We start from the raw sequence: 13337 nt of genomic DNA, 5'->3' as shown, positions 1-13337 counted from the left end.
GCTCAAATTTCTTAAGCATATTTAATTCATATCTATACAGGGGGGCAAAAGACCAAAAGGAAATAAAAATGCTAGCTGTGTGGTGATGTGAAGTGATTTAAATTTTATTTATTTTTAACTTTTGTTTTCCAAACTTCCTAGGATAAGTATATGTTAGTTGTTAATAAAGACATTACTAAAGGTATAGGGAGAAGTGTGTGTGTGTGTGTGTGTGTGTGTGTGTGTGTGTGTGTGTGTGTTTGGATGCAAAAAGATGGGTGAGGTGAAGTAGGAAAATAAAGAATTATGGAATTGGCGGTTGGGTGGGCCTTGTTCAGTCGGATTTTCCTCCTCACTTACCCACTGCTATCTGAAGAACTCCAGTTCAGATGTTAGCAGGTTGCCCAGAAGGAAGAAGCGTGGTATGGCAGAGGATCCAAACTGGAGATGGGCCCTCACCTTGGCCCTGCTTCAACCTCCTCTCCATCACGCACATATTGGCAAAGTGGTAGAATGCATTTCCTCATTTGAGTTTTGATTTGCTTGTTCCTAGATGCGACTAGAAAGAAAGCTGTCTTCTCTACCTACAGCTAACAATTTAAAAGTGTGCGGTGAGACTGCGCTGCGTGTGGGAAGATCAGGTCCATTTCCCGGAAGCGCAGCGGGAAGTCCAGCTCTGCGGCCAACGCTCGGAGCCCAAGATCCTGCAGGCCCAGGAGCGTCCCCGCCCCTAGGGCTGGAGCTCTCCCTGTCCTCCTCCGAGTTCAACCGTCAGTCTCTGGGAGGAACCCGAACAAGATGTCTGGTTCTGCACGTTAAGGCGAAGAGAGGGGAGAATGATGTCCCTTCTAGGAGGTCGCTTGTACACTGGCCCCCCTTTCCTTTCTCCCCTCCTTCCTTCCGTCTCGCGACAAGCCTAAGAGCACCGAAGGAGAGGTCCAGAGCCCCTCCGCCTCCCAGGAGACCCTCCACCCTGCACCCCATTGTGAGTATCTGTTCCAGGACGTCCCTCAGCCCTCAGACCGGAACCGAGCGTCTGCCCGGAACTGGGCTGCACCGACGGTTGAGGCTTGAAAAAAATAAAAAAGTAGGAATGTCTATTTTATTATTTCTAAATTTTTTAGAAGTAAAGAGTTTGGACTCTGTTAAAGCCGCCGAAGTCTGCAGTTTGAGGAAAGGATTACGTCCCCACCCAGCAGGCCGGCAGAAGCCGCCTCTGCAAGTTTGCCTCCACAGCGAATTCTACCTCCTCGGGCGCCCCAGACTTTGAAAGCAATCGCGTGTCTATTTAACTCCCGGGCTGCCGTTCTCGGCGAGAGCTGTGCGGATTTCTCAGCTGCGGACACAGCTCCAGAGCGCCGGATTTTCTGTCTTAGAGACTCCCTCCCGGTCTCTCAGCCGCACCCAGCCGGGTCCTGGAGCGCCCCAAGCCCGCGCACGCCCACGAGGAGGGGCACGCACCTCCCTCCCTCCCGGACTCAGCCGGTTTCCTTCTTGGCGCAGCTCTCCAAGAGCTCGGTCATGAAGGAAATGTAGACGATGGCCAGGCGTAGGGTCTCGATCCGGGACAGCCTCTTCTCGTAAGCAAAAGTGGGCACCTTCCTTCGCAGCCGGTCAAAGGCCTCGTTGAGGTTGAACATCCGCTTCCTCTCGCGGACGTTGGCTGCCTGGCGCTGGGCATGGGTGATCACCCTTTTCCTCTTGGGACGGCCCAGCGGGGATGCGCCTCTCCCATGCTCCTCTTCCTCCTCCTCCTCCTCCCCCTCGTCTACTTCGCCTTCTTCTGGATCCTCCTCCTCAAAGCGTGCCAGCCTCCTGCGTCTTCCCTCGCGGAGCACAAGGTCTCGGTCCCCAAAAGGACCCCCAGGTGCGAAGTCGCAGAAGAGAGGGTGCCCCGGGGAGGCCAGGGACAGGTCCGCGACGAAGTCCAGCACGGTGGCGTCCACGCACCTCTCCGAATAGGCAGCCATCGCGTTGCCTTGGCGCTGCCTCTCATCGGTTTCTCGCAGGGAGGGGCGGGATCCTGGTGATGGGCTTCCTAACGGCTCCGAATCTGAGGCGGCAGCATCACGAAGGGCCAGGGGGATTAATATTTATAGCCAAGCTGATAACACGATTAGTGGCACCGATAGGGAAGGCTCTGACGACGTCCGTCTTCTCGAAACTGATGAAAGAAGACAAGCTTGAGCGCGCTGGGAAAGCTCAAAGGGATAGGCCTCCAGTGCGGAGACCCCTTTCGCCGCGCCACCTGGGACAGTTCCTTTTTGGCAACAAACCGCGGCTCTTACCTGCTGTGCTTTTTGTGTCTCTCTTCACCCCCGCAGCCAACTAATATTCTTCAGGCTCCTTATCTCATGTAGCTCTTTAATTTAGCTTTGGATTTTCAAAGCGAGGATGTTTTCCACCGCTCTGGCTTCTCCTTGGCTTCAGAGTAGAAGTCCTGAATCCTGCCACACCCGACGCTGGCAATGGGTGTGAAACAAGTGCATGTGCTTTTAATGATGTCCTGAAGAGGGGCCCTGTCTGCCAGGGGTCGAGGGGAACTGTTTGTCTGGTATCCCAGTGCAGCGGCTACTGAAAGGCAAGATCTTCCATTAGCTTAAGTAAGCACGGTAGGGGGGGCCGAGAGCGCATTCCCCAGAGTCGCTGTTGGAACCGGCTTTCTCCTTCCAGGGCATCGAAACAGCTCTCCTGCCGCGTTACAAACCCTGACTTCCAAAGCCTGTTTTGTTGTAATCAGCCTAACAACTGAGATACTTGACTTTCCTTTCCCTACTTATCTCCTACTCATGTAAAGTGGAAGATTTTACTTCAGGGCAAAATGATGGTGGCAATAAAATGGAAAAAAAAAAAAAAAAAAAAGGAAGCTCATTATATTTTCTCCCGAGTGTGCTTCACTGTGTAACCCCAGCGTGAGGCGGCGGGGGGTGGGGAGGACGGGTAAAGCAAAAGCAAACACTCCCGCCCCAAACAAAACAACTTCGATCTCCTTTCAAAAATGCGATTTACCCTTTGATAAGCCAATGGGTCGATCACCTCACTCTCTGTGGAGAAGTCTTTCGATTTTTAAACAAGGAATTTGCGAACAAAGATAATCTTCACTTCCATCTGGGTCATTTTCCTCATTGATTTGTACTGCCCTACAGGACTTAAGAGTGGAAACTATACTTTATTGAATTCTATTTAAGGGAGATTTTAAAGTTATCTTTAGATCATGTTTTTGAGACGAAAAGAAATTTTAAATTTGGTATGATGAAAACAAAATTTTACTAATTTCATATTATCTCTAATATGTTAACAGAAGTGTTCTTTTTTCCTTCTTTGCCAGTAGCTATATTTATTTAATTATTCGGTGTAGGGATTTTTAGGAAGACACAGAAGAGCAGAATAACACGTTAGAAAATCGTTTTAAATATAGGTTTAAAGAAATAGCCTAAAAAGATGAGTAAAGAACCTCGTTGGTTCAAGAAAGAATTCCTGAAGATATCCATTCTTATTAAGGAGGGAAGCTGTGTGACGGTTCGGTTAGTACATTGGACAGCTCCCAGAAACCGCCTATTTCTAACAGGTCAGCACAATTCCTTTTCTTCCTAACCTCCCAGTGTGTGCTCTCAGGTACTATTAAAGCAGCATTGTCTTGAATTCTTCTTTTTCTTTCATTCATTCTTCTTTAAAAAACACATTTGTGTCTCTGTTCCCTCTTGCTCTTTTGTCCTTTAGTTGATTTTCTTTTCTCTTGAGTTTATTTTTCACACTCCAGTGTGCATTGTGATAACTCAGGCAGAGAAGAACTGAAATTTATGTTCTTGAAAGATGTTAATGAAAATGAGATCCTTGATTATGATTACGTATTCATTTTTACCCAACCTCTTTCAAAGAGAAGACTGAAAACGAATTGAAATTTCAATAGTGGCTAAAGAATACATAAATGGGAGAATTAATTTTTGTTCGGCAAGCAGTAACATGCTTTCTAACTCTTACTTGATGTGTTATTAAATATTTGGACACATTTTATAGTTGACTTGTAGTTGTTAAATGTTTCTCATAACTTTTATCTTAAAAGTTTTTAAATGTTTATTTTTGAGAGAGGAGAGAGAGAGAGAGAGAGAGAGAAGAGAGAAAGAGAGCTGGGGAGAGGCAGAGAGAGAGGAAGACAGAATCCAACGCAGCTCTAGGCTCTGAGCTGTCAGGACAGAGCCTGACACAGGGCTCAAACTCATGACATGAGATCATGACCTGAGGCAAAGTCAAATGCTTAACTGGCTGAGCCACTTAGGTGCCCCATAACTTTTCTGTTTTAAGTGGATTAAATACTCCATCTTGTGAGAATCTAGTTTGACAATAAAATACATTAGGACACTCACTGAAGGGAAACATGACAGACATTTAGAAGTAAAATTTAAGAAAATAGGTGTCAGAGGCTATCATGGGACTCTAAAGAGGCATTTTTTCTTAGATTTCTTGGATGTTATGCAAGGGGATGAATATTTCAACAATCTTATCATGAAAGAAACAAAATTAATGGAAATTAATTACTATAGCAAAATTAACACTGCACAGGATAGGGCTGAAATATTAATATTAAATATTAGGGAACTTATAAAAATATCTTAATAGGTATGCCTGTAGTGATAATCTAAAAATACCTTTCTCTTAATTAAAAAAAATTTTTTTATGTTTATTTATTTTTGAGAGACAGAGAGACAGAGTGCGAGTGAGGAAGGGGCAGAGAGAGAGGGAGACACAGAATCCAAAGCAGGCTCCAGGCTCCGAGCTATCAGCACAGAACCCAACACAGGGCTCAAACCCAAAAGCTGTGAGATCATGACCTGAGCTGATGTTGGAGGCTTTAACCGACTGAGCCACCCAGGCACCCTCCTTTCTCTTAATTTGAATCATAACATCCCAAGAAAAACACTTCTGTTTATACCACAATAATTTCAGTTTATCCTTTAAGGTTCTAATCATGGTGACACAAATGTTAAAATCTAAATTCTAATGGCTGACTCTATCTTTTATCTATAAATATAATGATAGAATAGAAATGACTGAAATTGTTTTTCTCTGTTTTGAAACATCTGCTCTTTTTAAAATGCTTTTGTGGCTATTTGGTTTCACTACTACAGTATATGTAGTAAATTTATATAAGTGTTTTAAAACAGTTCATCCCTTTGGAAGGAACTGTTAAATCTCATTAAACATATTCATTTTATTAAAAGATTTACAAATGAAATAAGTGGAAATAAGTGCCTTTTCTGTCCTTTGGAAGCTCTGGGAAAATTTTCAAGAAATGTGAAAGGAAATGAATTCTAGGGTTTGTTTATATTTAGAGTTAAGAAATTCTTGCTTGCATTCAAACTAACTTCTTGCTATTCTACTTGTAATCCTGAGTCCAAATGAAAGTAAGGGCTACTCAGAATGCTGTAGTTCATGGATTGGCAAACTTTCTTTTTAATTGGCAAAATAGTAACGTAGGGTTTTTACAAGTCATAGAATCCCTGATGAACTACTCAACTTTGCTTTTGTAGTATAAAAGTAGTCACCGACCATATATAAATGAAAAAGGATGGTTTTGTTCTCTAAGACTTTATGTGTACAACATTAGTCAGGGAGCAGGATTTTATCCTTGAACTGTAGTTTGCTGATCCTGCCCTATTTAATAAGCCTATCTTCACATTCCTTGGGATACTTATTATGGGGACTTGTTAAGATAAGGCACTCAAACATGTAAGTGAATATTAAGCTGTTGAGCACATATCTTATTTACATGTGTATATGTGTGTTGGGAAGATGGACAAGAAGTCTAAACATGCTCATGAAGCAACTGAATCTGTAGGTCTTGTCTTTGAAATTACACTGAGATGTTAGGGTAACAAGAAGAGGCTCTGCATGGGAGGCATACACCAGGCTAACGTTACCATTGCAGGAACTCAAGGCTTATTTCTAGTCACTGAGAGCAAATACCAAATAAGATGACCTGCTCTTTAAAATACTACTATTACTAGATTTTGGATGAGTTACACTTAACCAGGAAAAAATAAAGAAGAGGCAAAAGTCCTGGAAAGCAGTCTTTTACTTTGTGAAGTGCTTCTAATGGTCAAAATCCATTCAATGAAGGCAGCTGATTCAAGAGGCTTATTTATCATTTCCCTCTTAACTTCCACCTATACCATCATTTCCCCCTCATAACTGTGGTAGAAACTGCTCAGCATTCCCCAGCATCTACTTACCCTTTTCCCTTTTAGTAACAGATCCACCTACACATATGTTAGGTTGGGCACATTTCCAACCCGTTGCATTTTAGCTGGGTATATGTCTATACTGCAACAGTGGAGTAAATGAGACATGATATGTGCAATTTCAAGTTGGGCTTTGGAAATCAAATCGTTTGCCTTTGCTCTCTTCTGGCTTGGACTGTGGGTGTTTTGGTGGTGAGCTAGTATTGACCATGTAGACAAGGACAACACTCTATGGCAGGGACTGGAAGACTTTTTCTATATGAGGCCAGATAGTACCTATTTCAGGTTTGTATAATCTCTGTCATAACTACTCAACTCTACCATTGTAAGATGAAAACAGCCACAGAAAATATATAAATGAATGGGTGTAGCAGAATTCCAATAGAATTTTATTTAAAAAGAAGGTGGTAGGCAGAATTTGATTTGCAGGCTGTAGTTTACTGAATCCTGCCCTTTGTGATGGCAGAACAGAAAGCTGGGACTCGAAATAATCTAATGGAGTAGAGCTGTACCTCTCAAATTTGGATCAATATGTGAGAGAAAAAAAGTGTATCTCAGATCTCTTTATTTAGTGATGTATTTTCTACTGGTACCTAAAACAAAACTGTCAATTATTTGAAAGATTAAACAGATAGATATGCTACTTTAGATCTATTTTTTTTACAGTGTCATTTATAAAACTGGCTTAAAGTCAGATATTAAATCCTTTTTGTTTTTGTCTCAGGTTTTTCTTCTTCACATGAAATAGTTCAATTTCGGTTAGCTTTTGGAGTAAATCTATTTTCCAAATTTTAATTATATTAGTTCTTACATTAGTTGTTGTTTGAACTCTCTCCAAAGTCTTTCTGTTTGAAAAACACGTGGAAAACTAAAGAGGTATGAGGAAAAAAAAAATCCCTCAGGATGTTATAAACCTACCCCCAAATAATATATTTTTTCATCTCATTTCCTATAGTATATTTTGGCATATAATTTTTAAATGTGACTTTCTTTGGTAATAAACATTGTAGGTTTGACAATCATCCTTAAGTCTATAAATTCTTTGTGTACTTGGAAATTGAATCGTATATGTGTGACTTTGCAATTTAATAATTTTTTAAAAGTTTTTCTCATTATACTATTCATTTACGATATGAGGACAATGTTAGTATTAAGTTGAAACATATGTAACTTCCAAAAGTCAAACCATTTTTAACCTTAAAAAGGTGGGTAATTTAATTTGCTTAACTTAAGATATTCAAAGACCCTCCTACTTAATAAGAAAATGGAATTATATTTAAAATAATATTATACATGAATGTACTACCTTCATCAATATATTTAAATTATAACCTGTTATTCTATTGTACAGCAAATGCATTGTACAGTAAGTTAAAAAATACACAATACAATTTTTTTTCAACAGATTTTCATTGAATGCCTATGATGTGGTTGATCCTTGTAGCATTGGTCTAGGAATTTGGTATATATCTGTTAACAAGGTAGGAAACACAACAAGGTAGAAAACACAAACTAGTTTTTGATTGTATTGAGAGTGGTAAGTAATATGGAAAAAAGTTGCTTAGTATAAGTAAGATCATGAGTACTGAAAGTTGCTATTTTAAACAGAGTTATCATGTAACAGTTTAATTGGAAAGTGTTATTTGAATAAATAGTTGCAGGTAGTAGGGAGGTAGTTAGCTGTATATCAAGTGGGAGTGTTCCAGGGATATTTTAGAGAACATTTCGGAGAAGATAAGGTGAAAGAATGACTGAGATACTGGAGGAACATAACAGAGGCCACTAGACAGAAAGAACTGAGGGAAGAATACTAGGAGATGAGGTCAGTAAGGCAGTCTGGGACAAGGTTGTAATATGTAGGGCCTTTTCCACTTTGGCTTTTGCTTTGAATTAGATGAGAATACACTGGAGCCTTCTGAAGATTTACTTACTGTTTAAAATAATTCTTTGGCTAATGTGTTCAAAATAAATTTGATGGGGCACAAGAGAGAGATAGGGGCACTTGACCAGAGGCTCTTACAGTAACCTGTTGGTAGCAGTTGCTGTGACATATAGTGGTTCTATTTGGGATATATTTTGAAGAATATTCAACAAGATTTGCTGATGCTTGTATGTGGCATTTGAAGAAAGAAAGGAGTCAAGGGCAATCCCTAGGTTTTGGCCCGAGCAACTGGAAAGAAAGTGTTGTGATCAACTGAAGGAGAAAGATCCCAGGAAGAGCAGATGTGGGAGAGGGTGAAGATCAGGAGTTCAGCTCTGAACATCTTAATATATTTATTAACAGTCAAGTGGGGACACTGAGTAAGCTTCTTTCTCTCTCTCGGGGTAAAAGTTATCACCATGTCCTAAAAGTCACCATTTTACATGATACACTATTTTCCCACCTCACTACCCATGAGAACTCATCTCTTACTTCCCTCCTCCCTCACTAGGCTGTAGCTATGCTGGTCTCTTTGCTGTTCCTCAAACATGTAGGCACATTATCTGTCCTAGTGCCTTTGCATTTCTGTTGCCTCTGACTGCAATATTCAACTCTTAGATATACACATAGTTCACGCCCTCTCTTTCTTCAGGTCCCTGAATGATGCTGGCTTATCAGGGAAGCAGCTCCTGACCTTTCTAAACAAACTAGTACTCCCTCTGCCTTACATTCCCTAGTCCTCTTGTCTTGCTTTATCTTTCTCCAAAGCACACAAAACATCTGGCATGGTATATTTTTATTTCTTCACTTGTGTACTTTCAGTTTTCCTTATTAGAATTTGAAATCCAAATGGTAACCATGGAAGTACACTGATTGGATTTCTCTTTAAACTACAAAGGTTGCCAATTGGCCAACATCTTCCATCCTCAGTGCCTTAGGAGTCACTGCAGCATTCAAGGTGAAGCTATCCTCTTTCTAGTCAGCCTCAGCACAAAAGGAATACCAGAGGTTGGCCGTTTATGGATAACATGGTCCTTCTTACTAGATAATATTTGCTCCAGAATTCCCTATTATGTTTTCTTTGTTGTTTTTTTTTTCTTTCTCTCAGCTCTGCATCATAGTATGTCGTTCTTCCTGTGTAGTGTTCATTCCTCCTCTCCCCCACCCCCCACCACGGGTGTCAGATTAGTATTATAGTCTCAAGTTCCTCCCAACTCACTTCTGTTTCCTCCCCCCGTATCTTTCACAGGAATTACCTGTGATTAGCTGAGGGGAGTTACCCCTCCCAAGAAACTCCAAAACAACAATAAAAACCCCACCATTCTGCAATAAGAATAATAGTTATTGGACACTTACTATATATTAAGTGCTGTGCATGTATTATTTCATTTAACAAAACAGCCTTATTCAGAAGATTCTCTTATTTCCCATTTTCTAATGGAGTCTCAAAATGGTTGAGTTCACAAATGTGTAAATGCTCACGTTGGGATTCAAAGTCAGAACCCAGGGTGTTTGGTTACCAAGTTACAATGCTTCTCAGTAACTCATGCCTTCATCTTTCTGATACCAGCACCTGGCAAAGTCTAACATACTATTTCTTCAATAATTTTCAGTCTATTGGAATTTGTATATTCAACTTTATTTGCATTAAGTTTGGAAGCCTTTTAGCACCTTTTTTCCTCAATGAAGAATATTGTATTAGGATAACTAGATATTTTCATTAAATAACTTTCTTTAAGTAAGCATACCAAGGGTATCATTTAGATTTATTTCTGTCCCATATTGTCTCTTCTAAATTTAAGTGATTTACTTAAGCATAAAAATGCTGGTTGTTTCAAAACTAACAAAGTGAAACTTTGAAGTGAAATGGTTCCTAACCATTTTGCTGCTCCTTGACTCACCAGCCTTCCTTGGGCAGGGTTTTCTGGTTATCCTGCCACTGTCTTTAGCCTCTTTGTGGCTTCTTATAGCTATCATTTGAGGATTATGGAATCTCCATATTGGTTAGTATCATGGATGGAGAAAACCATCATCATGGTAGAAGCCATTACTGTCATTATCTCTGTGGGTCCTGAAAGATGATGACCCTCCAGAACACTCTTACAAGTGTTGCTCTATGGCAAGAGAAAATCCTAACTTTTAAAACAAATTTCCTTTTAATCCCATCCAAGTAGCATTAATATCACATCAATCATCTTATTTGGCAAAGTGGTTTGTTACACAGTTTTGTTACCCTCTTGCTAGACCTCTTTCAATACATTCCCACAGGATTTCACACAGCTTTCAGATTCAAATTTGAGCCTATCCCACTTCTGCCTTTTAGAGCCTAGTGTGCAAAAGACTTTTTTCCTTAATTTTTAAATGTTTATTTACTATTGAGAAACAGAGAGAGAGAAAGAGAGAGAGAGAGAGAGAGAATATGAGTGAGCAAGGGTCAGAAAGAGAGAGAGAGAGAATCAGAATCCGAAGCAATCTCCAGGCTGGGAGCTGTCAGCACAGAGCCCATCAGAGGGCTCAAACTCACTAACCAGGAGTTTATGACCTGAGCCAAAGTGGGAGACTTAATGAACGGACTGAGCTACTCAGGCACCCCTAGTGCAAAGGACATTCAAAATTAAGTTGCAAACTTGTGGCCATATATATAGATCTATTGTCAAGTCTCCTTAAATTTTATCTCATAAATGTATGAAGTCTCAGTTTATCTATTTCTCCAGGCTTTAAAAATCAGTCTCTGTTACTTCTATTTGGATTTATGATTGTGCACGATGGTTTGATCTGTTATTTTTCTCCATGGCCAGTTGACTTCGAAGTGGCTCCTGGGATTATTATCTCCAGATTGGTTATCTTCAGTTGGAATCCACCAGGAAGTATATGATAAGTTCTTTCAATTCATTACAAGGTACAATATGGGAGACAATTGAAGATAGCAAGGAAGATCAGATACTTTAGTTAAATGGTTAAGATTCTAGAGAAACAAAGATCACACGGATTTTAAAGTTTCTGACAATTCATCTGTACTGTATAGGCCAAAAAAATATGCATGATTTGTTTTGTTCTAACTATAGCTCACAATGTGGTGACTTTGACCTTGTTTGGGTATCAGGTTTGAACTTTGCATGCTGTGGAAAGTATGGAAAGTATATGTTAAGTGTGAACTGGTTCTGTGTTGTTCTTGGAATAAAGTAAACGACATTGCAAGTAATACCATACGTTGTTAGCCACCGTCAGTTCGCTTCTCTTATCTGAGAAGAAATATCCCAAACACACAATATTATAATGGATGGCACCCTGGGGCCTTAGACTTTTTCAGGGTTCCATATTTTGCCCTTTTTTTTCCCCCTACACATTTTGCTCTCATCTTCTTGCCATATTATTAATTCACTGACTGTCAGATCTCACGCCTTTCCATTAGGCCATGGGCTCTATCATGACTGATAACATGATATTAAAATTAAAAAGCGCCCACTTTAAAATTTTGGAGGTCGCGGTCCCACCGCTGCTTGCCCGCGGGCAGCGCAGCCAGGACGCCCGCGCATGCCCTCTTCCTTGCTCGGGTCTTAGAGCTGCTAGAGGAGCCTAGAGCGCGCCGGCGGGAAGAGCTCCTCGTCCACCAGGAAGGCACTGTTCCCACCGGGCAGGTAGGCCAGGTTGAGGTAGATGGGGAGCTGGGCGGGGCTGCCGACCCACTTGGGGGTGTCGAGTGGCCGCTTTGGGACTGAGGACGTTCTGGGCAGGGGCGCCCAACCTCCCTTATCCCTGTGCTCGCTTTGGGCGCTGAGCTGTCTACTGGCTCCGTAGGCACCCGCCAGCCCCTTGATTCTGGCACTTGGGGCGGAAGTGTCGGCGTTGAGGCGGGCCAGGGACTTCCGGCTACAGCTGAGGCCTTCTGGTAGCCGAGCTGGCTCCGGCGGCGGCGGCAGCACAGCCACCACCACCTGGTGGTCTCCCCTGCAAATGGGGGCGGTGGGCAGCGGGGGCGGGACGGAACTTGAGTTGTCAGCGAGGGACGCCAAAGCCCTCCGTGTGGTCTGCGGAGTCTGAGGCGCCGGGGACAGCAGGCGGGGAGCCAGAGGGGAGCCTCGTGGGCGGGGACTAGCTGACGGGGGTGGGCGGTGCCGCCTCTGCTTCCCGGCCGTCGCTCCTGGGAATCGCAGGTGCTAGCGCCACGGGCACGGCCTTGCTGTGATCCACGTCGCTGGGCAAAAGGGGCCGAGCGCCACCCCAGCGTAGGACCCGGGAGCAGGAGGATCAGCAGGCCTCAGGCGTGTTGGTGGGTGGTGGCGGCAGCACTTGCTGGAAGGAATTGGGCAGGGGCTTGTCCACCTCCGTGGAGTGTGGGGAGCCCACTTAGGCGCGCACCCTATTGAGCACTTACTGTGTATTAGGCTCTGTGCATGTGCTGTTTACCTCTTAACCTGTCGTTTCTCGTCATCCAAGGTATGCATTCATTCCAGATTAAGTTTTTCTCTTCGTGTGCCTCAGAGTAGACCAAGACATTTTCTTGCATTTAAGTAAATAGTTTTACTTTCCATCATGAATACTCAGAGGGAGGACTTCTTTTTCTGATAGGATATGGCAATGAATAATACCGAAGTAAAGCAGTGGATTAGTTATTTTACCTCAGTCACATGTTGGCCTGGAATGTTCCGTTTCAGGGTTCTCAAAACGAGAGAAAGTTGGTTTTGATGAATGTTGGAATCATTGTGGGATGAAGTTTTACGTTTACCTCCTAAAATATGTCATCTTCAGGATCTTAATTTATTTAAAGTTATGAAAAATTGAAGTTCATAGAGTGCTATTAGAGTCTTGAAGAAGTCAACTGAGACTTTTTGTAGTAACAGTAGTTACAAAGAAAACACTAGCATTTAGCACAAGACCTCTCTAGTCCTCACCTTACTTCGCAAAGGTAAGTAATTTCTGGTGCAGATTCTAGGACATTTTATTGGATCACAGCCATGGTGCTTAGGGCTTGCATAGATGGAACTTCTGCTCATCAGAGTGTTTTCTTCTTTGTTTAATTGTTCTTCATTACAGTGTGGAAGTAATGCAAGTGCTGGAGTGCTCACATGTCACCCTGCCTTTGATTTCATTCTCCTTTCTGATTCTCTGGGTCTTAGTTTTCCTCTGAAACTGGGGATGTGTACTTTAGACAAGCCTTAATGAACAGAGATCAGAAAAATACAAATCTTGTTTTGTGT

The 13337-nt window shown here is 42.1% G+C and overlaps 1 protein-coding gene across 1 annotated transcript; it reads right to left on the bottom strand.

Moving 5' to 3' along the window:
- Positions 1–982: 982 nt before the first annotated feature.
- Positions 983–1949, bottom strand: FERD3L (Fer3 like bHLH transcription factor). The gene has a single exon (XM_039238855.1). It carries the CDS (start codon positions 1947–1949, stop codon positions 1458–1460), a length of 492 nt encoding a protein of 163 aa, XP_039094786.1. The 3' UTR covers positions 983–1457.
- Positions 1950–13337: the final 11388 nt, after the last annotated feature.

Source organism: Hyaena hyaena, unplaced genomic scaffold, assembly GCF_003009895.1.
Source record: "Hyaena hyaena isolate Hyena2069 unplaced genomic scaffold, ASM300989v1 scaffold_149, whole genome shotgun sequence".
Lineage (NCBI taxonomy): Eukaryota > Metazoa > Chordata > Mammalia > Carnivora > Hyaenidae > Hyaena > Hyaena hyaena.
Note: the sequence above shows the minus strand (reverse complement) of the source record. Positions and strands in the feature narration are given on the sequence as shown.